The sequence below is a fragment of the Kryptolebias marmoratus genome, linkage group LG10 (assembly GCF_001649575.2).
Source record: "Kryptolebias marmoratus isolate JLee-2015 linkage group LG10, ASM164957v2, whole genome shotgun sequence".
In the NCBI taxonomy this organism is placed as follows: domain Eukaryota; kingdom Metazoa; phylum Chordata; class Actinopteri; order Cyprinodontiformes; family Rivulidae; genus Kryptolebias; species Kryptolebias marmoratus.
In genome coordinates, this window is record NC_051439.1 from 17,988,130 (window position 1) to 18,010,828 (window position 22,699).

Below are 22,699 nucleotides of genomic sequence, written 5' to 3' on the forward strand. Positions count from 1 at the left end.
AAGCCAACCTAAAGCGTGCATGGGTATCTGTCTGGACCACTGAGAAATTGAGGTCAGGCCTTATTGGATTTCGCATGTTAACCTATTAACACCTGTAATCTCCAACTTCTGGCACAACGCTGACTGTTTCAGGGGGTGACAAATGAATGACTCAGTTGCTAACTGGCTTAAACCAGTCAGCCGTGATTTGTCAACTTGGCAATATTTATTAGCAGTTGCAATCGGCAATGAGGGAAACACCAAACACACACTCGTGACTTCCACAATCATCCCCATCAGTGAGCTCAGTATGGAAAACGTGCATAATTTTTTTTTTACTTTTACAGTAAACAACAATAAAGTTATTGTAAAGACTTGTCATGCACCCTGATCTGAATCACACAAGTCATGCTGCAGAAGTTGATTGTTACAAAATAAGACTGCAGCAGATGAGTGTGAACCTACAAACCAATAAAGAAACACGAGCTGCAGTAACATTCTCAAGGTCCCTCCCAACACACAAGTATATCGTGTGGGTGTCCAATAACAGTCCTGATTCTTGTCTGGTGGTGAGGCCTTGCAGATGTGGAAGCTGGGCCACAATGGTCCACAGAAACAATAACAGCCTCTGTACGCAGAGGCAAAGATAGACATTACAAGAGAAGAAGGAGAAGGGTGAAAGAGAGAGTAACTGCAGGCAGACAGAACAAAAAAAAAAATTACTGGAATGAATTGGAACCGTTTGGTGTAAAAGTTGTCTTAATTATCTTGTGACTTTGAAAATTTGTCGAAAATGAATTTGCCCTGAGGAGTGTAACCATTCCTTGCCTGGTTTGAATGAGAAATTGGCTGCAAGTTGAACATAGGTGTGTAATTTCCTTAGTAATCACATTTCAACTCTTTTCTTTTTTACCAAATTAAAAAAAATGACTGTGATTATTGGTCTCTAGGAATTAAAGTTCTTGGTAATGGTGACATCATTCGCCAACCCTGCAGTAGCTCTGAATGGAAATATGTGCGAGGGCGAGAATCTTTATTGTAGTCTCAAGACCTGGAAAAAATATTAAGCCCACAGATATGTGGTCCTTAAGTAGCCCTAATGTTTCCTCTTAGTGTCTTAGAACTGATGCCTGTGCAGCATTTCCACATGTGTTTAGGTCAAACTAACCAAATTCTACATTTTCCTCCATTTGGTAATGTCTGCTTTCAAACCAAACGTCTGTGAACGGCAACCTTTGGACTGAGTACACTGTGTGGTAAGAGGGGGTTCTGGTTTTAAAAAGAGCTTTTTTTTACTGCTTAGAAGAAGATCAGTAAGAGCCTTCTTTTTACTACTGCATGCTTTTTTCAGTAGCTTACAACAGTGTGTGATTTTTTTTCTTATTCATGGAAAGCATTTAATGTACAAAGCTGGGCATGAATGTCATGTAAGTTTGGAAAATGTGTCACGACCGCAGGAAAAATTCCAGATGAGTGCATCAATTAAATATATAGACTAACTCCATTTCAAAAAGGTTGGAAAGTTTTCCCAACAATGCAACAAAAACCTAACTTTATATGAGCCAAAGATGAGAAAGACCACCCAGGCTGTTCTATGTGAAAGGCGTAAAAGCCATCATCTGGTTTGGTGTAGAGGGGCATCAGTGTTTGTGGCACATCATGAAGAAGAGACTCAGACAACAATAACCACGGATCATTGAGCATCTCAAATCCTCATATTTAGCAGAAGTGAGCATTCATCTTCAAGACTCCAGCAATCCAACTTTCCAGGCTTGTTGTGGCCAGTTATCGTTCTTTAATCATATCAGACCAGTCAGCAGCTCAGAATGAGACAAAGCAGACTCCCGTTGAGCCAGATCACATTACTGAGACATTGTTGTCAGACGCAGCAGATGCCAGGCATGACTGAGCATCTCTGGGATTAACAGAAAGGCAGTGCAGGGATCTTGAAGGACAGTGGGCCGAGTTGAACTTTTCTGTGCTGACACTTCTCAAACTGATGATTTTCTTGAACCTTGCTTATGTTTTCCTTTATTGGCATTGTGTTAAAATCTGAAGATCCAAAGCAGCAAAACCTTTGCTTTCTTTGAGGTGCTCTCACTTGCTGATGGTCAGTTAATCCATGCACTTGATGGTCAGCACATGGCTGCTTTTAGCCCTCTTATTTTATATGGACTTACATAAAATAAAATGTTCTGAATAAATTAAAACCTTTAGACATGAAAGTTACAAAGGTGTAATTGCTTTTTCTTGTAAATGTAAGGAGACCTGAATCTTTAGGGGAAATATTTCACATATTTGGTTTAAAACAAGTGACAACATCAGCTATTGTGACATGACTGCACTGCAGACGTGTCTGCATTCATCTTCTGTTTCAACACTGATTATCATATACTGATTAACTTAAAATTGAACACAGTTTACTTATAAACCAAAACCAGAACAGTCCTAAAGACTGCCCATTTATTAGGAAACAAAGAAACTGAAATATGTTTGTTGTCATAAATCATTTTCTTTATCAGGCAAGCTTCTGTTTACTCTTTCTTAAATCTCTTCTGTGTAAAGACTTCAGACAATCCTTTCAGGCATGCATGTTTTTCTGATTGGTGACAGTCAAGAAAATCAGAGTTGTTTTACTTCTTCAGAAATGTGCAAAAGTCTTGATCCATCACCCATTCCTTAATTTGTTTTCTGTACAAGAACCCAGATTTTATTGCAGTTTCTGAAGTGGACCTAAGCAATGGTTCTCAAGATTCTCTGAAAATCTTTCATTGTCTTAAAATGCATTTTTATTACTATTGTTAAACCTACACAAACCTTTAAACCATTAAACAGAGAAAAATATATTTAAACTTAGGGAATGAATGAACTCATAATTTATCAAAGAGCTGTTTTAAATTGTGTGAAACTACAAAAATGAGAACATGTCTTTGAGACAGGTTTAATAATCCAGTTTAAAATGGGTATTTCTTTGCCTATTACACTGTTCAGTTTAAAGGTTTCTTTTGAATGGCTTAAAACAGGACTGAAAATCAAGAAAAATGCAATCAAAGTCCAAAGAAAAACTTTAAAGTTTTTTTTTCTTTTAATAAAAATCAGCTGGAAAAAAATGCTAAAGACTAGTATAGTTTTGTTTTGTTTTTGCCAGCACAAATGAAGAAAACCTTAATATTTTTGTACAGTCTAGCCAAAATGTATTTTTTAAATAAAACCCCCTATCATATATAATGTCTTAATCACGATGCATTGAAAAAAAATGGGCTTTTTTTTTTTTACAAAAATAAAATACATAAAATCTGTCTTCGGCCTGCAGCTCTTCCATTAATCTGTAGCTGCAGTGGTGGTCTCTTTATACCCCTCCATGTGGATGGGGTGACAAGCCAAAACCGGTTCCTACGCGGATGTGAGGCCGGTTCCAGCTGGCTGCGTTGCCTTGGCAACGGCCCTTCTATAAATACGTTGAGGCTCCTTCGCCGGTTTCAGTCAGTCAGGTTACACCTCCAAGCAGAGCACTTCATCGTGAAGGGGAACTGCTTTTTAAAACCCATCTCTCTGATCTAATGGACAAACTCTTTGTAAATGCTTTTTAAGGTAAGCATCGACTTTCTGTCGCCCTTTTCTACCCGAGACGTCTAATTCAGTCAGCTCTGCGTGCTGCTACGTGGCCGGCTTGACAATCGGATGATTAGCTAAGCTAGCATTCTTCTTTGTTTCCTTTGCTCAGTAGCTAGTGAGAATTTTTCCTATACTGCTAGCGTTTCAAGACCAGTAGATGTGACTTTATTTAATGTGAAGAATAAAAAGTTTATAAACTAGTTGTCAGTTTTAATTAACTATTTTATCGAATTGAAATGCATTAAATGTCGCCTCATGGCATGGAGCGCTCCAAGCGGAACCGGTGTTCTGACGTCAGGGAAGTAGTAGTCGCTGATTGGTCAATTTTCGTTCATTCGTTTTAAGTTGAGGGCGGACCTTTGTTGTGATTGGTTGATGTGTTTAAGTGGGCATGGCTTAGTGCTCTATTCATTCAATGGCTTTTCCGGTGGCAAGTTAATGCCACTTATGAAATGGAGCTTTGCAAACTCGAGACAAACCACGTAAGTTTGATTTAAATAGTTTAATTCTCGACAGTATTAAGCCCAGTAAGAGTGTAGTAAACGTTCTGATTCCATGTTGGTCAAGTGATACACGTTTATTATGACTTTATGCACCATTTTTACTAACAAGTCGGTCTAAATGTGATGACTTTTTTCTTTTTATAGAATCTTCACTCAAGGAAATCACATTCCAGTTGCTCAACAGGCCCTGGCCTTGAGTCCTATTTAAAGGGGTTTCATTTCACTGGTGAGCCCCCTTGGCTTCACTGCACCTGAGTCACAGCATCTCCAAATTCTCTCTCTTTCATATCCAAGTAAGTATCTTGTTTCACTCAAATGCTTTAGCTATTACTCATCATGTTATCATGAGTGGAATGTAATGGTTAAGTAATCAATGACGCAAAAGATGCTGTTTAAGCTGCACGTCATCCGCTTTTTTTTTCTTCCAGTTTGCCTAAAAAGAATTATTAGGATGACCACTGCCGCAGCCATAGATCTTGACTTCTCTTTCCTTGAGGAGGGTTTCTCTGCTCGGGATATCGTTGAGCAAAAAATCAATGAGTTGTCCTCAACGGTAAGCATCCTGTGCTGGCATTGTTTATGTAAGACACAGAGGGCCCCATTTGTTTTGTGATCAACAAGATGCAAACTGAAGTCATATTTATTGCATTACATTTGGGATTCATCGGATCATGTGTAAAGTAAGAACAAAATGTTTACAAAACTGGATTTTACTAAGTATAAGTTGTGTTTTTCCATCTATTACAGGATGACCGAGATGCTTTTTATGTTTGTGACCTGGGAGACGTCTTAAAGAAGCACCTTCGCTGGGTGAGGGCACTGCCTCGCATTACTCCATTCTACGCTGTCAAGTGCAACGACAGCCAGGCTGTAGTTATGACTCTGGCATCCCTGGGAACTGGCTTCGACTGTGCAAGCAAGGTGTCTTTTGGAAGATTTTCATTGATACTCTTAGTGTGAAAGCTTTCTTGAATAATAGATGAAACTGCTTTGGTGCATTTTTTTGCTTACTGTCATTGTTGCCCTCCAGATGGAGATTCAGCTGGTTCAGTCTTTGGGAGTTGATCCAAGCAGAATTATTTATGCCAACCCCTGCAAGCAAGTTTCTCAGATAAAATATGCCTCGTCACATGGGGTCCAGATGATGACCTTTGATAGTGAAGTAGAACTCACGAAAGTGGCTCGTTACCATGACAATGCCAAGTAAGACTTTTTAGCCTTGTTAGGTGAAATTTGTAGCTCTAACTTTTCCAGTTGGGTCCTTTTTGTTAACGTCATTTCTATTCTGTGCCCAGGCTAGTGTTGCGTATTGCAGCTGACGACTCAAAGGCAGTTTGTCGTCTGAGTGTGAAGTACGGGGCCCCTCTTAAAGCTTGTCGGGGTCTCCTGGAGCAGGCCAAGAAACTGGGGCTGGATGTGATCGGCGTCAGCTTCCATGTCGGCAGTGGCTGCACTGACGCACAGACCTACAGCAAAGCTATCGCAGATGCCCGCTGCGTTTTTGATATGGGGGTGAGTTGTGGTCAACATCTACATGCAGTTGTAATTCATAGTTTGCACTCAGCAAAGAAAACTGACATTTTAAGTTGTGATCTGCAGGATGAACTGGGCTTCAACATGGATCTCCTGGACATCGGAGGTGGTTTCCCTGGCTCCGATGATACTGAACTTAAGTTTGAAGAGGTAGACGACAATTCTTTTTGCATTTTCCTCCATGTAGCTAGAGAATCACACATTTTTACACATTTAAAGTATTTTCATCAGATTCCCGTGTGGACTTGGTCATGACTGACGTTTTCCATTGTAGATCACCGCAGTAATCAACCCAGCCCTCGACAAGTATTTTCCTGTCGACTCTGGTGTGAAGATCATTGCTGAGCCGGGACGTTTCTATGTGGCATCTGCCTACACATTGGTTGTGAACATAATCTCCAAGAAGGTTATCACGGATGACGAGTCTGCTTCTGATGGTAACGGCCTTGATTAGAATGACAATCTGAACTTTTAAAATTTCTCTTTATTATGAAAGCCTTGCTGCATTTGTTTTAAATCATTTGTTGTTTTTACAGAGGAAGGTGAAGTGACCAGTGACAGGACTTTGATGTACTATGTCAATGATGGGGTGTATGGCTCTTTCAACTGCATCCTGTATGACCACGCTCATTGTTTGCCAATGCTGCATAAGGTTTGTAAAATACACATTTATTGCCATGCTTGGGGACTACTAAGGTGCAAAATGAATAAGAGAGGTTTTCTTTTGTTTTAAAAGAAGCCAAAGCCAGATGAGGTGATGTACCCCTGCAGCATCTGGGGCCCAACATGTGACGGTCTGGACCGGATTGTGGAGCAGTGTTACCTGCCAGACATGCAGGTGGGCGACTGGCTGGTCTTTGAGAATATGGGTGCCTACACCGTAGCTGCGTCCTCCACCTTCAACGGCTTTGAAAGACCTGACATCTACTACGTCATGTCTCGACCTGCCTGGTGAGAAGCAGATTCATGAGGAAATTTTACAGGTTTAAAGGTTTCTATAGTATTTAACTCAAATTTTAATTTATTTTGTTAGGCAACAGGTTCAGCAGATTTGCTCCCAGGGCCTGCAAGCTTCTGCAGAAGAGTCTTCCCTGTTTGACGTTCCAGCATGCTGTGGGCGAGAGAGTAACATGGACATGCCAACTAAGCCCTGCCGCACACACGTGGTTTAAACGCGCAGCAGCATTGTTTTAGAGCTAGCATCTTTTATTAATGATTGGACAGAGTTTTCTCCAAAACTGTGACATTTTCAAGGCCAGTTACTTGACCGGAGAGTGAGAGGGACAAGTTGGGCACATTTCTGCATTCTGTTTGAAAGCTGGGGATCAACTCTCAATGAAATGAGGCTGAATTACTTTTGAAATGTCTCTATGGGTTCTAAACAACATGGAATAGGACTGCTTTTACTCAGATTAGTTTCTGCAGTCTGCTATCATTAATAACAGGGAATTTGATCAACTTGAGTGCTGAGTTTCTTTACAGAAGATAATGCAAAAACCACTTGACTTAAAGTTTTCTATCACAGTGTCAGCATAATTGCAAATAAGGGTGATTAACATGTATGGTGTAAGAGGTCATTTTATTGCTTTATGTGCATCATTAGCTACATCTGTTAACTCACAACGAGATGTTCAGAGCTATAATTCAGTTCCTCAAGTAGCTGCTATATTTATCTTTTCCATGATCTCCACTTCAGCACAGAACTTCTTCAGTGTTAATCCTTAAGATCTCAAGAAGCACTGCATATAATAACTTATGGAAAAGTAGCTCAGTGTCTGGTCTGAACATTTCAGTTTCTCAGAAAATCCCGACTGCATGAATCGCGCTCTGCATGTCAAAACACTAGAAACTCTGAGAGAAGTATCTGTTTCTCACCTGTCTCCAAAAGAAAAGACTGAGAGATTAATGCTTCAAACACAGGGACTCAAAAAGCAGACTGTACCTCTCCTCTTCTCCTCCTTATTTTTATTATTTTATTTTGTTATAGGTTAATTATGTATTATCTTTGTAATAATAAGACTTAGTTTCACCGTGCATTAAAACTGGATATGAAAGAGACGGGATTGCACATTGTTATTGCTTTCCAATGGAAACTTTTTGAAATTTTGTATTTTTTTATTAAATAAAACATTAGGTACAGAGCCCATGGTGAATGTGTGGTTTTATTTAGTCAATATTGTACAATTTCCATGGACCGCATGGTGGTTGAGCTTTGTATGAACATATCTGAGTGGTGACAGTTAAGTTATAATAAAGACTGATTGTAGATAATCACTAACATCAACTTTGACCTTTATAAACTTTAATACAACACGGGTGGAAGGATAAATGTTGGTTTAATTTTCACTGGGAACTATTTTGTATCAATGTTGCAATGACAGGTAATAACCTGAAGGGGGAACCAGAGTGCAAGTAAAATATCAAAAAAGAGATTTTCTCCTTGGATCTTTTCTCTTTTTTGTCTTTATTTGTGAAATAAATTATGCTCACACTTCTTTAAAATTTTAATAAAAAATAAACACAATAAGCCACATGATCTCTAACACCACAATAACCAGGATAAACTACACAATTAAAATCTAATAACATTAAATGCAGTCATTTATGAGGTAAGCATTCTCAAAAGAATTGTTTTCACTTGTAAAAGCATTGCTTATAGTCATTTATGTAATTAATAAACAAGAAAAACAGCTACATTGGAACATTAAATAAATGTGCACACAATATACACAGAAGGATAAAATAAGTATCTATATAAATATAATAAAATCATAAGATATAACAAAACATGTCAAATAACAAAATCATCAAAAATCAAACAAAGCATCAAATAAATTCATCTTTACAGCTATTGAAGGTCAGACTAAAACAATGCTATTCAGCTGTAAGAGTTCCAGTCATATCTATCCCCAAGTTATTAAAAACGCATAAAATTGTTTAAATAAATCAGCCACTAAAAAATTCCAAGCTTAGGAAGCAGCAAATATAAACAAATAGTTTCCTGTTTTAATAAAGAATATAGAAATTTAATAGCTTCGTAGATTATTTTAGTTTTTTTTTCTTTTTTTTTCTTATTCTGTTAAATGTAAAAAAATTGGTAATAACTTGGTTTTAAATAGTCTCCTGAGAAAACTGATTTGACTTGGCATGGAACCAGAGAGGAACTAGTTTTCTAAAGAAACAAAAACATATGCTGACGATCGAGGCTGCAGAAGCAGAAAGCTGACAGTCCAACATGAGGACACAACATGGTTGTTTATGGTTTTAAGGTTTCTCACAAACCCCTGTGCTCTGTGGCACTGAGTACAACTAAATAATGATAATAAATTAGTCAGCAATTATTTCTAATAAGTCAGACAAGAGCACGAAACCAGAACTGGTGTTTAGATTTTGCTGTTTGATCAACACATTTCTACAACATTAAAAACTGAAAGGATTAAAGGATTTCTACCTGGGAAAAACAAAATGTCAACCTTGAGAGTGCAGAAGTGATCATCAAATCAATATCTAACAGAGAACATTTTTATTAGTTACATATGAATATAAATTTTGGATAATCAGCATTTTGGATTTTTGTCCATTCACGGAGACAGAAGTTCTGGATTAGTTCTCCTGGTGTGCAGCTATTTTAGACCACAGACTCATAATAAGACTGAAGTCTGGGCTTTAATGAAACCAGGGTCATTACTTCACCACTGCTATGCCCTCCCGCTCATAATGCTTCCTGATGTACTCAGAAATGGCGTTCTGATTATTACGCTCCTTCCTGAACACCATAATGTAACATTTGGGGGCCAAGTGACAGCCGAGGATGCTGTAGCTGGAAATGAGAATGGCTGCACAGTTTGAAGCTGGTTTATACTTCCCTTCCAAAGAGAGAAAAAGTGGGAGGAAGATGATCCATATTATCAAAAACAGCACCATGCTGACAGTGATTAACACTGCATTTTTGTACAAATCTGGCAGCTGTTTACCTTTGAATGCAAAGAGAAAAGAAATGAAGCCCAAGAAAGCATTGTAGGCGATTGTGGCTATTAGGAAATTTTGGGAACCTTCATACATCTTACACTGGTGCAAGATGGTTGTATTTTTATGGTCCTCAGTAGGTTGTGTTGGGATTAAAATTAACCAAGATACTGACAGAGCCAGCTGGATCCCAGAGATGGTGATGACCACAGCTATCGGCTGATTGAGCTTTTTAATCCAGGACCTGACCTTCAGGTCAAATTTAAAACCCACTAAAATCTGAAGCAAGTTAGACAAAATGCAGGACATGCACACGGAAAAACCAAAACCAAAAAGAGGAATGCCTACACAAGAGGTCTTTGTGGGTTTACCCAGGTAGGTGAAGGTAAGGCAGAAGTTGAACAGCAGGGAAAGGAGCTCCAAGAAACACAAGCAGCCTCCAATTGACTTCACAACAGGAGTGTTATAGTTGAGTATGATTACAACAGCAAAAGCAATGACAATGATTATTGCAAGGACAGAAAAAAAGCTCATTGTGATGGAAATGGGATCCGTCCAGTCGAGAAATTCATGAGTTTTGTTCAAACACTTATCCCTGCCTTCATTTGAATATTGCCAGTCTTCACAAGACTCACACATTTCACCTGCAGAGGTGAACAAAGAAGGACAGGACATTTAAAAATTACAGCATATAAACCCCTAAACTAGGATCAGACGAAAGGACTGGAACGTGGTAGTAAAGAAACTGAATATTGTGAAAACTTGGAAGCCATGTCCACTGATTTGTTGTGTTTATTTAAGCTGGGAAACTCCTGTGTGAATGTGTGACTGCACTGAATGTGAATTTGATTGTAACAAAGAATCAATAATGTGAAGATTTTAACACAAGTGAGTTAAGAATTAAAGAACAGAGTTCTTTTTAAGAGGAAGATCTACATCAACTATTGATAACTTTGAAGAGATTTGTCCTTTAAAGAAGATAAATAGTTTTAAAGAAATCAGTCCAATAAACCCGTTTTCTAAAAACAAGTAAGTTTTTCATTTGACCAAAAGATATAAATATCTGAGTCTCCTTTTTCCCAGTTTGTATGCAAAAATTGTGAATCTCTAAATAGAAAATAATGAAACACTCACCGTTTGAAACCTTTCTGTCCTCACATCGAGCACATGTAGGGCAGCACGTTTCACTTTGTTTTTGCAACATGTGTCCTGGGTCACATGTTTTGGAGCAGTTGAAAACACTCACCTTTAAAGGACACATTTAAATTAGTACATGATATTTATGAAGAATACTGGGACTTAAATATATGGTTGTGATTTTATCTCACGTTTTCAGATTTCATCTTTTTTAGGAGATACTTTGGAAATTGTGGAAGGGAGATGGTTTCATTTTGATTTGGCCAGTAGGCTCCGATGGTGTCTATTGTCATGCCTTGATTGGACCCAGAACTGTTCCAGTAAACAATATCATATCCTAAAATGGGGTCTCCTTCTTTGAAGTAAATATTTGTGGTGTTTACAGTGATGTTGATGTTCAGGATTTTCTCAAGAAGCTGTGAAAAAAGTTTAAACAGAAGCAAACTGATAGAAAATTGGATCAATTTATAGGTGAAATTACAAACATCTTATTTTTTACATGACTTAAGCCTTCAACTTAGTGCTTTATGTGTTTATAGGAGGGCTACTTATTTTACTACTTTGTCTGCAAGTATGAGAAGTTCTCAGTTAGGTCGGGATAATTCTAAACAATAAAGTGTTTTCTTGCATTTTTCTCCTTTTGTCTTAACACTTAAAAGATAGAAATAAAATAAATTAAAATTAACAATGCAACATATTTTTGGGAAAAGCTACTTTGTGTCCCTATAGGTTAGGCACCTTGATGTGTCTCTTGAGGAGATGAATTTAATCTTGAAAAAAAAATCCACTACCTGAAACTGTTTTTTTTTTAAGAGGCTGTAATGTTCTGCCCAAGCAACCAACCAATGATGTCGGTTGTAGGTTCTGGCTTTACTTTTTACTTAAAAAGGTAAGTATTTCACATTATTTTACATCTAACAATGTAAAAGACATGATCATCTTTTTAAGAAACAACAATTCATGACAGTAAAATATGTTTTACTGTACCTCAAACGCTGTAAACTCAGTGCGTTCACAGCTGTGGATGTCACATTTCAGTAAGCGTCTGAGACCCTCAGCGATGACCTGCACGGCCAAATAGATGCTGTAAGATTCATCCTGGTCAACGCATGAAGCCAAGCAGTTTGGGTCAGAACACTCCATGGAGCAGTTACATTCCTCCAACCTTTTGGAGCAAAGTGGATAACGTTCCATGTGACTTTTAAGAATGTCATTCTTACTTCTGTTAAACATTGAGCGAACATGGTCTCTAAAACCAGGCACTTCATTTCTTTTAAAGATGAATCCAAAAACCTGACCAATCTTTTCAATCCCGGGCAATGTAGCAATATGAGTAGCGGTGGACCAGGAATCACTTGCAATCCAGGTTCTGTTCATGTTGTTTTCAATTGCTTTCTTCAGGATACTTTCAATATAGTCATCTTTGGTGAACATGATGATAGCCTCAGCCACAGAGTTTTTAATTTTTTCTGCCAGATTTTTTAGTGGATCTTGGCTGTCAGAACTGCTTTCAAGGAAGCCACCAGACAGAATCTCAACAAAAGCCACACAGACATCACTTTTACTGAAGATGTACTGAAGCCGATCGCTTCCATACTTCCCATACTCATCATCACTTCCCACAATGGCCACTGTTTTCCAGTTAAACTCCTTCACCAGCTCATAAATGGCTTTTGTTTGAAATTCATCACTGGGAACGGTCCGGAAAAAAGTGGGGAACTTGAATTTCTTGCTGAGAACCTCGCTGCTTGATGCATAACTAATCTGTAATAAACAAAAAGAAAATCAGGAGTATATAAATATAAAATATACGTAAATATTTGGTTTACGGAGTCAAAGGTAAAGCATAAACCAGCACAGGAGTTAAAGTGTGAAGGCTGCTTTAGTTTTGTTCTTAGAATTTTGGGACCCGTCATGTGAATTTAACTGTAATTGTTTTGTATTTTCACATTATGAGATGTTATTTAGTTATGCGTTGCCTTTTATGTCACATCAACTCTAAGTAAAAAAAGAAGAAGCAGAAGAAGAAGAAGAAGCAGACACTCCTTGATTTTTGTTTTAAAATTTATCAAACCATTTTTGACAGATGGCCTGTAGGACACTGTTTACAGTCCAAATAAAATGAATAAGAAAGTACAAATGAGAATTTTATGTTTTTATTTCATTGTGAAATTAACAATTAATAAATCCTACTTTGCTGTGTATGACCTGCTATATAGAGCCTCAACACTAGCAAGGGTGGTTTGTTTTTCTGTTTGTGACTCTGGGAGGATTTTTATCTATTCAAAGTAGGTAAAAATAAACAAACAAAAGATATAACTTGGAATTTGTTATTTTCCACTTGTTGTACCAATGATGTACTGAACCATGGTCCTAAAACAGAGGAACATACTTAACTTAGGGATACTGTTACACTCTGAATAATTATATTTAAAGACTAATTAGCTTCATTGATGTTTTCTTGAGTGTCTCTATCTTCAGTAAGAGTGAATCAAACCCAGAAAAGACCAACCTGCGCAACTGATGTCAGGGCAAGAAACCTCGCAACAGCTATGGATACGTCAGAGTACCTCTCACCAATCACCACCTTCGTTTGGGGTTCAGGTAAGGATGAATTGATGTGGTCAGGTAGTAAACAGCTCTGAGGGTCCGACTGATTCTTCATCAGCTGCAGAGTTTCCCTGACAGCGAGGATGGAATCTCCACAAGTGTCATATATATCATATCCTAAAGTGAGGTTGGGTAGCAGTCTCGGCGTGCGCTGGTTTATTTCTTTAATGGCGTATATCATCACTTGAGAGCGCAGGAACATTTGAAGATTATACCTGTAAAAAAATGACAGAAGACTTACATTCCAGAAAGATTTAATTTTGAGTCATGTGTGTATTTTTGAGCAAGAGTTGTTTTATTTATTTTAAAAAAGAGCACTGTGTGAGGGAGACTTGTCTCTTAGGTGGACATTTTCTTCTTTATTATTCTATTCTTGATGACTGATGTCACGGCTGATAAGATACTAATTGTTGAAAACTATTTCACAGAACATCACTTACAAATGATTCGACTATCTGTTCAGTGAACAAATATAAAATCAAAATTCCCTGAACCATTTTCTTAAATTCCTAAATATATTGATGTGATAAATGAACATTTTGTGCTTTCAATTTCAGGAGGAATACCCTTAGTTAGTTATATCATGATATACTTAAGTGAACATTGTGGACTCCAACTAGATTAATATCAAATTCTTTAAAATCTTTACTGACTTGTAGAAGTTCAGCCATTTAAAATTTTGACAAACAGATGAAAAATTAAAAAGTTTGTTTTATGTACATTTTTTTAAATTTTCCTTAAACCGTTAGAAAAAAATACCTCAAACAGGACTCTTACACTCATGTAATAAAAATTGGAGGAAATTTTTATATGTAATAAATTACATAAAGTCAAAATATTTGTCTTAATTGTTTTTTTGGCTATAGTAATTCAAAAGAGAGCATACTTACTCAGTACAGACAACATGTCTAGGCTTTGTTTTGTTGGTGTTTAAGTGAATAGGAAAAAGTCCTCCAATGATGATGTCCCCAGGAGAGTATGCATGCAGAACAGTAATAATTTCCGAATAAGAGTGAAATAAACTCATAAAAGTTACAAGTAACCTCAACAGTAACATCATGAATGCAGTTTGGTCAGATGTATGCGTGCTGTATTCTCCTTTGTAAACTGCTTTCTGCACAACACCTTTTTATATAAGTTTCCAATGAAGTGGGTGACAGATGATCATTTGCATTATCAGACAGACTCATTATAACTGGCATCCTCAAAATGACAGATTCCCAGGATGAGTGGATTCATTCATAAAGAAGGATTCACTGCCCTTTATGTACAGTTTATCATCACATGTCAAGATCACCCAAACGGAGCTAATAAACCTAATTTGGAAAGCAAAGGTCTCTGTATCTGATTGCTCCTCTAGTTATGTAATTTTTTTTTTACCTTCATGTGACTGCCTGTAAAACAGGTTGAACAAGTCTTATATTGGGTACATGTAACCAACTATAACAGTGTGAGCATCTGTGTGTTATTGAACAAGTCCGGATGTGTCGTCAAGCCACCTTTGACCTACCAGAGCATAAACATATAACAGCAAAGGCCTTCCTCGGGTTTCTGCTACCAGAACATAAACCAACCATTTAGACTCAAAGTTAGGGTCAACTTAGAATCACTGATTAACATAAGTAACATACATATTTTTGGTCTGTGGAAGGAAACCAAAGTACCAACACACACACATGAATGGTGAGAACATTCAAAGTCCTTGCCAGGAGTTGAACCCAGTACTTGGAAAACATCCCCATGCACAGGCAAAACATGCAAACTCCAGCAGCTCAGTATTAAACTGGTAACCTAAACTAAACTATAAATTTGCATTGTACATTTATAAATGTTATTTATTGGTATTTGTTTGATAGAATGTAATTATTATATATTATGTTTTTCATTTGTTCCACCAAAATTAATGAATTTAAATATTTTTTAAATAAAATTTTGCAGGAATAAAGTTTTAATTTAGTCTCTTTTGAGAATTGAGTGAATGGAAAAAAAGTCCTCCAAATTCTTTTTTTTTTGGTGGTGGTGGTGGTGGGGGGGATGTGCAGAACAGTATTGTTCTCTGTGTGAGAGTGAACTCATAAAGGTTACAGTCACATCAATGTGTGCTACAGTTGACTCTTCAGTGTGCAAACAGTTTCCACACCACAACCTCTGCATGCATTTTTCCTAGTGTTATTTACAGAAGATCATTTGCATTGTTAGAAAAACTGACTCAATAAATGACAGACCGGCATGAAAACCACAAGGTAATTTGAATGCCTAATAAAGAAGGATTCATGCACTGTTATCTGTGATTCTTTGTGCATTTCACGATCACCCAAATCCAGCTGAGAAACTGGTTTGGAAAACAACAGTCCCTTATCTGCCAGCTTTTCAGGGTATTTTTGCCCACTGAGATAACTGCCTTTAAAACAGGAGGAACAAGTCTTATATTGAATACATGGAATCAGCCAAAACAATGTGACCACCTGCCTGTTATTGAGCAGGTCCCTCATTTCCAATCAGAACACCTACTAGAGCATATAACAACACAAACCATCCTGGGGTTTCTGGTACCAGAACAAAAGTACATATGTCCTGAAAGCATACATACATACATACATACAGTACATACATATTTATACATACATATACTTATTTTCTTTACCCGCTTGTTTCTGTTCAGGGTCTTGAGGAGCCTTTGTCTATCTTCAGGTGTCATTAGGCCAAAGGTAGGGGACACCCTGGACATGTCGCCTGTCCATCACAGTGTCACATCCAGAAAAACAACCATTTAGACTCAAAAGTAGGGTCAATTTAGAATCATCAATTAACCTAGCATGCATCTTTGTTTTTGAAGTGTGGGAGGAAACAGAATACCTAGAGAAAACGCATGCATGCACGGGGAAAAGATGGAAATTCCATGCGGAAAAGCTCCTTAGTTAATCTCAAGATCTTCTTGCTGTAAGGCAACAGTGCTAACTGACTGCTCCACTGAGCAGCTCGGTGACAGAATATTAGAAATAAAATCTTTGGGCTTTGTAGAGTGAAGTCTTTTTAGACAGAGTTTGCCTCACACAGAAGCCATAAACAGGATATAATAATTATAAGAAATCTTAAGGAATTAAAGAAAACATAAAGCTTAAACTACAAGCACCACAAATCACATGTTTCAGGAGCTCCATCGGGTGGTTGAGCTTTACATGATCAGATCAGAGAGGTGACAGCTGGTAAAATTAGCACCGGCCTTCAATGCTGATCATCAGTATCAGTTTTAACTCTATAAGCTTTTATGCAACAAGCTAAAGTGATATATACAGTTTAAAGGATAACAGAATAAACTTTGGTTCACTTTTCACTGAGAACTACTTCACAGCAATGTTGCAATTACAAATGTTGACCTCAGAGAGGCGCAAGAGTATAAACTGTATAAATCTCACTTCCTGTAGAATAATTTGATACTCTGAAGGACTAATTCTTGTTCTGTAAACTTGTCAATAAATATGATTCTGAAAATGCAGTAATATTTTAAAGAAACATTTAGAAATTAATCACTGGATGAACATCCAGAGATTATCTGATTAACTGATTATCGTTTTGGTGACAGGTCAATTCAAGATGGCTGCCACAGCTAACTGACTTAAACAAACATGAGATAATTATGGTATGCAGACGGTAAGTAATATGTGCTCCTTTAAGGAATGACAGCTATGTTTTATTTTATTCTGTTTTGTTTCTTGAGTAATCCAAAAAATAAATAAAAATAACTAAAACAACTGCAAAATTATTTGAAATATATTTATTTATTACTATTTTTAATTTATGTACAATGCATGCAGTTTTGAAAAACAATGTATTTTCCATCAAGGAACATTACTTAAAAAAAAAAGAATTAATCTACAGAACAGGTAAAAGAAAACAAGCACCTTGATAAGAAAATATGGTACAACTGGACACATATTCTACAGACAGCACAACAAAATACGTAAACATTGTGTCAGCAACATCACCATAAACAAAAGAAGATATAGTAAAATACAGAATCTGAATTTGAACAAACAGAAAATAGATTTTCCCAGTCATTGCACACTCAGGTTGGTCTCTAAATTAGTATAAATGTTCACATCTTTAAAATTAACTACCTGTGCAAAGCTCAAGTAGAATGAGCAGCAGATAGAAACATATTTCTACCCAGTTTAATAGAGGGATTAGAAAAATATAGAATATAGAAACAAGTATTTTTAAATACAGATGATGGTGGTGAATAAGTTAGATGGATGGTAAGATTTATCAGTTTTTGGAGAGCTCCTTTTTTAAATAGTTTTTTAAACTGACTCTGTTAAATGTACATAAAGTTAGTAATAACTTTTTGTTTTAACACGGATAAAGAAAAAAAATGGTATGACGTGGCAAGAAAAAAACAGACCAAAGTTAGACTTGTATAAACAAAACACATTCTGATGATAGATTTTACAGCCCGACATGTCGACAATAAAGTTTCTTTGCTGATTTATTTAGAAATTGAATATGAAATCAAAATGAGTTGTAATGTTTTGTTGCTTGATAAACATTAAAATAAAAATGATCAACAAACTGTACTGGAATATGAACGCAGCTTCTTGTTCTTTCTGTAAGCTTTAGAGAATAAAACATATATTTTCACTTGTATGATTTTAAGTCAGCAGTTTCTCTGACAAGCTGTTTGCTGGTTCTCTTATTTGTTTATCCAACTTCCTGCTGCTGTACAAACTGCCTCCAATATTCACAAGAAATGACAGACTTCTAAGCATGACTAAGCAAAACTGCAGGGAGGAAAAAGTGCAATTTTGCATACATAAACAAAATTGCTACACTGTAAAAAATTGAAATAATGGCCTGCTTTTGAAAAAGAAAACAAACAAACCTACATTAAATTATTTTTTTTTCATCTGTCATTTTTAACCAGTATATTGTAGGTTTTACAGCTACAGCTCAAATGAGTTTTCTTAGATTGTAATGATTGCAGACCCCTCAACAGGTCATTAGTCTTTTCCATCAGGGTGGTTTGTTAGAAGCTGTTTATTTTCAGCATTATTTTATTTGTGAGGGATGTAAACTTGATCTTCAATCATTACAACATCTAAAACAGCAGATTTTTAAGTGCAGCAGAACAGAAATGCTCTGCAGATTTCTTTTTTTGTTTTTTTTACCAGGAATAATTTGGAATGTGTCTATGATAATTATTTAACCACAGCCAAGCTCTTGTGCTCATTATGCTTTCTGATGTACTCAGAAACAGCATTCTCATTATTTAACTCCTTCCTGAACAACATAATGTAACACTTTGGCGCCAAATGACAGCCAAGGATGTTGTAGCTAGAAATGAGGATGGTTGCCGCTCCTATAGCGTGTTTGTATTTCCCTTTCAAACTGAGAAACAGTGGGAGGAAGATGATCCATACGATCAAAAACAGCCCCATGCTGACAATGATTAATGATGCATTTTTGTACAGATCTGGCAACTGTTTACTTTTGAATGCAACGAGTAAACAAGTGATGCCCAAGAAAGCGTTGTAGGCAATTGATGCAAAGAAAAAGTGCTGTTCTTTCATCCTACACTGGTACAAGATGGTTTCAGTTTCTTCGTCCTCAGAAACACCTGGTGGGAATATAGTCAGCCATGATACAGTCAGAGACAATGAGATCCCAGAAAAGATGATGACCGTAGGTATCGACTGACTGCACTTTTTAATCCAGGACCTCTGTATCTGGAGGAGGTTAGCCAAAATGCAGGACAAGCTCAGAGAAATACCAAAACAAAACAGAGGTATGCCCACGCAGGACCTGTCTCTGGGAGTTCCTGGGAAGTTGAAGATAAGGCAGGCATTGAACAGCAGAGAAAGGAGCTCCAAGAAACACAAGCAGCCTCCAGTTGCCTTCACAACAGGGGTGCTACAGTTGAGTTTGATCACAACAGCAAAAACAATGACAATGATTATTATAAGGCCTGCAAAAACAGCCAAAATGATGGAGGCAGGATCTGTCCAGAAGAGAAAATCAACAGTTTTATTTAGGCACTTATCTTTGAGCGTAGATGGATACTGATGTTTTCCACAGAGCACACACTCTGTACCTGTAAAAATACAAAAAAACTAAATATTAAAACACGTCATATAAGATAATATCAAAACTGGAACCTAAAATGATAAAAAATAATATGTTATTGTTATGATGTTAATATAAAAAAATTATACTTCTTATGTGTCACTTTATTCCTTTCCGTGCAGTAAAAGTAATTTATTTTTTGCTAATTACTATATACTTTGTATGTTCATATTTTTCATGCATTTAATAAAATACAATTATTGTATATTTTTCTTTACTGAATTTTATTGCCTTATATCTAATCCTTTTTTATGATTTTTCATAATAACAAATCTTGTAAATGTTATTTTAATCCTATATTCTATATTGTTTTGTACAAACTGGAAATATAAAAAACTGTATATATTACAACACTGACCATTTCCAGGTGAATAATGTTTAGCCGAACACTTTTTACATTTAAAGCAGCACTCTCCACTTTCCTTTGTCAACATTTCTCCTGGGTTACATGTTTTGTAGCACTGAAAAACAGTCACCTTTGAAAGACACAGCAGAATCGGAACATGTTAGTTATAAATTACTTTGAGGTTTAAATATATCAACACATTTTCATCTTACATTGATAGATTTCATCGTTTTGCTGAGATCTTCTGGAAGTGTGATGGTTTCATTTGGCCAGTATTCTCCGATGGGTTCTATTCTCATGCCCTGATTGGACTTAGATTTGTTCCAGTAAACAATATCATATCCTAAACTGGGATCTCCATCTCTGAAGTACAAATTTGTGGTGTTTACAGTGATGTTGACTTTCTGGATTTCCTCAAGAAGCTGTAAAGATAAATGCATTAAAAAAAAAGCAATTTAATATATGATGAATTTGTTTTGGTAATAACCTTTCCAATACAGTTTTTTAAACAGATTGTTGTTGCTCTAGTAAAATGTGACACTAATGTTAGACTTAGATGTGTGACACCTCCACTTTCATTTATACTGTATATATTACTGTAATTGCCAACCTTAGACATTTTCCAGAGCAGACATTTTTGAGTGAATGATAATAACATGGAATCATGTCCAAAACATAAATACTGACAGTGTTGTCATTTCTATTGGACAATTACCCAAATGCAAATTGCTAACTTAGATTAATTTCCCATCAAATGCAGCAACCCCCCCCCCAGCTTTATATAGTCAAATAAATACATTTCAAACTGCACTTGTTGCATATAAATTTCCAAAGACCTTCAGGTTTAAAAACAATGTAAGTAAAACTAACTGATGTGATCATTGGCAAAAACAAAAGTGGACAGTCCTGGCTAGTGGCTCCACATATTACATGTCAAAATAGTAAATTTTACATTTTTGCTTCAAAAACAAATGTCTAAGAGTATAATTTTAAATGAGAAATAAAAAATTACAGTAGCGAGAGTCTTCTTAGTGAAATATCATTACCTCAAAAGCTGTAAACTCAGTGCGTTCACAGCTGTGGATGTCACATTTCAGTAAGCGTCTGAGACCCTCAGCGATGACCTGCACGGCCAAATAGATGCTGTAAGATTCATCCTGGTCAACAAATTTAGCCAAGCACTTTGGGTCAGAACACTCCATGGAGAGGTTACATTCTATTATCTCCTCAGGGTCATCTGAGCAAAGTGGATAATGACTCAGGTGATATTCAAGTAGGTCGTTCTCACTTCCGTTGAACATTGAGCGAACCAGGTCTCTAAAACCAGGCACCTCGTTCCTCTTAAAGGTGAATCCAAAAACCTGACCAATCTTTTCAATCCCAGGCATCGTAGAGAGTTTAGCAGAGATGGACCAGGAATCACTTGCAATCCAGGTTCTGTTCATGTTGTTTTCAATCACAGCCTTCAAGATTGCTTCAACAAAGGTGCCTTTGGTGAACATGATGATAGCCTCAGCTAAAGAGTCATCAATTTTATCTTTCAGATCCATTAATATTTCATTGGTGTCAGAACTGCTTTCAAGGAAGTCACCAGACAGAATCTCAACAAAATCAACACAGACATCACTTTTACTGAAGATGTACTGAAGCCGATTGCTTCCATACTTCCCATACTCATCATCACTTCCCACAATGGCCACTGTTTTCCAGTTAAACTCCTTCACCAGCTCATAAATGGCTTTTGTTTGAAATTCATCACTGGGAACGGTCCGGAAAAAAGTGGGGAACTTGAATTTCTTGCTGAGAACCTCGCTGCTTGATGCATAACTAATCTGAAAAATAAAAAATAAACAAACAGAAAAAAAAATCACAATACAGTAGGCATGTAACAGCAGATTTAAAGACAGATTAGTTTTACTGATACAGTATTTCATGTTAAAACATCTATTCTAATATTAATAATAATAATAATAATGACTGAAACACAGCAAAGACAAACCTGGGTAACTGATGGTAGAGCGAGAATCCGTGCAACAGCTGTGGATACTTCAGAGTACCTCTCACCAATCACCACTTTTGTTTGGGGTTTAGGTAAAGATGAATTGATGTGGTCAGGTAGTAGACAGCTCTGAAGTTCTGACTGATTCTTTACCAGCTGCAGAGTGGCTTTGATAGCAAGGCTGACATCGCCACAAGTATCATATATATCATATCCTAGAGTGATGTTGGGTAGCAGTCTTGGAGTACGTTGGTTTATTTCTTCAATGGCGTATATCATCCCTTGAGTGCGCAGAAACATTTGGACACTGTAGCTGTAAAAGTCGACAGGAGAGATTAAACTCTATCTAGGATTCGTGTCGAGTCATGTATGTGGTGTCATACTTACTTTCTACAAAAGAAGTCTTCGGGCATTTCGTTTCTTTTGAGAATTAGGTGAATAGGAAAAAGTCCTCCAATGATGATGTCCCCAGGCGAGTATACATGCAGACCAGTATTATTTTCTGAATGAGAGTGAAATACACTCATAAAGGTTACAAGTAACTTTAGCAGTAACATTGCGCATGCAGTTTGATCTGATGTATGTGTGCAGTATTTTGCTCACACGTGTGTAAACTGATTCCAGGACAACATCTCTGTAAAAAGTTTACCCTGACGGACTGTAGATCATTTACATTGTTAAACAGACACACTAGGAAGGACAGCCTCGACTCAGCGGAGTGGCGTGAAAGTCTCAAAGTGATTTGAATGGCTCACAGAGAAGGATTCATCCTCCGTCATGTATACTTCATTGTTCATGTCACGATTGCCTGAGTTCAGCTGAAAAACTGGTTTGGAAAACAAACGTCCCTGTGTCTGACTGCCTTTTCAGATAAGCAGTTTTTTTTCTCAC

General features: G+C 36.9%; 3 protein-coding genes across 3 annotated transcripts; 1 reads left to right on the plus strand and 2 right to left on the minus strand.

Annotated features, from left to right (window-relative positions):
• Nucleotides 1-3,427: 3,427 nt before the first annotated feature.
• On the plus strand, nt 3,428-7,779 carry odc1 (ornithine decarboxylase 1). Its single transcript, XM_017431702.3, has 11 exons — nt 3,428-3,570; nt 4,242-4,390; nt 4,526-4,650; nt 4,845-5,018; nt 5,128-5,300; nt 5,393-5,609; nt 5,697-5,780; nt 5,905-6,067; nt 6,167-6,282; nt 6,367-6,581; nt 6,664-7,779. Exons 3-11 carry the CDS (start codon nt 4,549-4,551, stop codon nt 6,800-6,802), a joined length of 1,383 nt encoding a protein of 460 aa, XP_017287191.1. The 5' UTR covers nt 3,428-3,570; nt 4,242-4,390; nt 4,526-4,548; the 3' UTR covers nt 6,803-7,779.
• A 212-nt stretch (nt 7,780-7,991) lies between these two features.
• LOC108245089 (G-protein coupled receptor family C group 6 member A-like) lies at nt 7,992-14,400 on the minus strand. The gene is made up of 6 exons (XM_037977966.1): nt 14,234-14,400; nt 13,246-13,558; nt 11,721-12,497; nt 10,925-11,149; nt 10,731-10,842; nt 7,992-10,240 (listed from the first exon to the last, which is right to left on the minus strand). The coding sequence occupies exons 1-6, from the start codon at nt 14,398-14,400 to the stop codon at nt 9,315-9,317; spliced, it is 2,520 nt and encodes an 839-aa protein (XP_037833894.1). The 3' UTR covers nt 7,992-9,314.
• Nucleotides 14,401-17,139: 2,739 nt separating this feature from the next.
• On the minus strand, nt 17,140-22,512 carry LOC108245088 (G-protein coupled receptor family C group 6 member A-like). The gene is made up of 6 exons (XM_017431727.3): nt 22,196-22,512; nt 21,809-22,121; nt 20,856-21,641; nt 20,022-20,231; nt 19,822-19,939; nt 17,140-19,431 (listed from the first exon to the last, which is right to left on the minus strand). Exons 1-6 carry the CDS (start codon nt 22,363-22,365, stop codon nt 18,539-18,541), a joined length of 2,490 nt encoding a protein of 829 aa, XP_017287216.1. The 5' UTR covers nt 22,366-22,512; the 3' UTR covers nt 17,140-18,538.
• Between the last annotated feature and the right edge of the window lie 187 nt (nt 22,513-22,699).

Coding starts and splice junctions, on each gene's coding strand:
- odc1 (XM_017431702.3), top strand. CDS start 4,549: ATGACCACTGCCGCAGCCATAGATCTTGACTTCTCTTTCCTTGAGGAG. Junction 5,610..5,696: donor GCTGCGTTTTTGATATGGGG/GTGAGTTGTGGT, acceptor TGTGATCTGCAG/GATGAACTGGGCTTCAACAT. Junction 5,781..5,904: donor CTGAACTTAAGTTTGAAGAG/GTAGACGACAAT, acceptor TTTCCATTGTAG/ATCACCGCAGTAATCAACCC.
- LOC108245089 (XM_037977966.1), bottom strand. CDS start 14,400: ATGTTACTGTTGAGGTTACTTGTAACTTTTATGAGTTTATTTCACTCT. Junction 13,559..14,233: donor AGACATGTTGTCTGTACTGA/GTAAGTATGCTC, acceptor ATTTTTTTACAG/GTATAATCTTCAAATGTTCC. Junction 12,498..13,245: donor CCCTGACATCAGTTGCGCAG/GTTGGTCTTTTC, acceptor TGTTTATTACAG/ATTAGTTATGCATCAAGCAG.
- LOC108245088 (XM_017431727.3), bottom strand. CDS start 22,365: ATGTTACTGCTAAAGTTACTTGTAACCTTTATGAGTGTATTTCACTCT. Junction 21,642..21,808: donor CTCTACCATCAGTTACCCAG/GTTTGTCTTTGC, acceptor TTTATTTTTCAG/ATTAGTTATGCATCAAGCAG. Junction 19,940..20,021: donor AAACGATGAAATCTATCAAT/GTAAGATGAAAA, acceptor TGTCTTTCAAAG/GTGACTGTTTTTCAGTGCTA.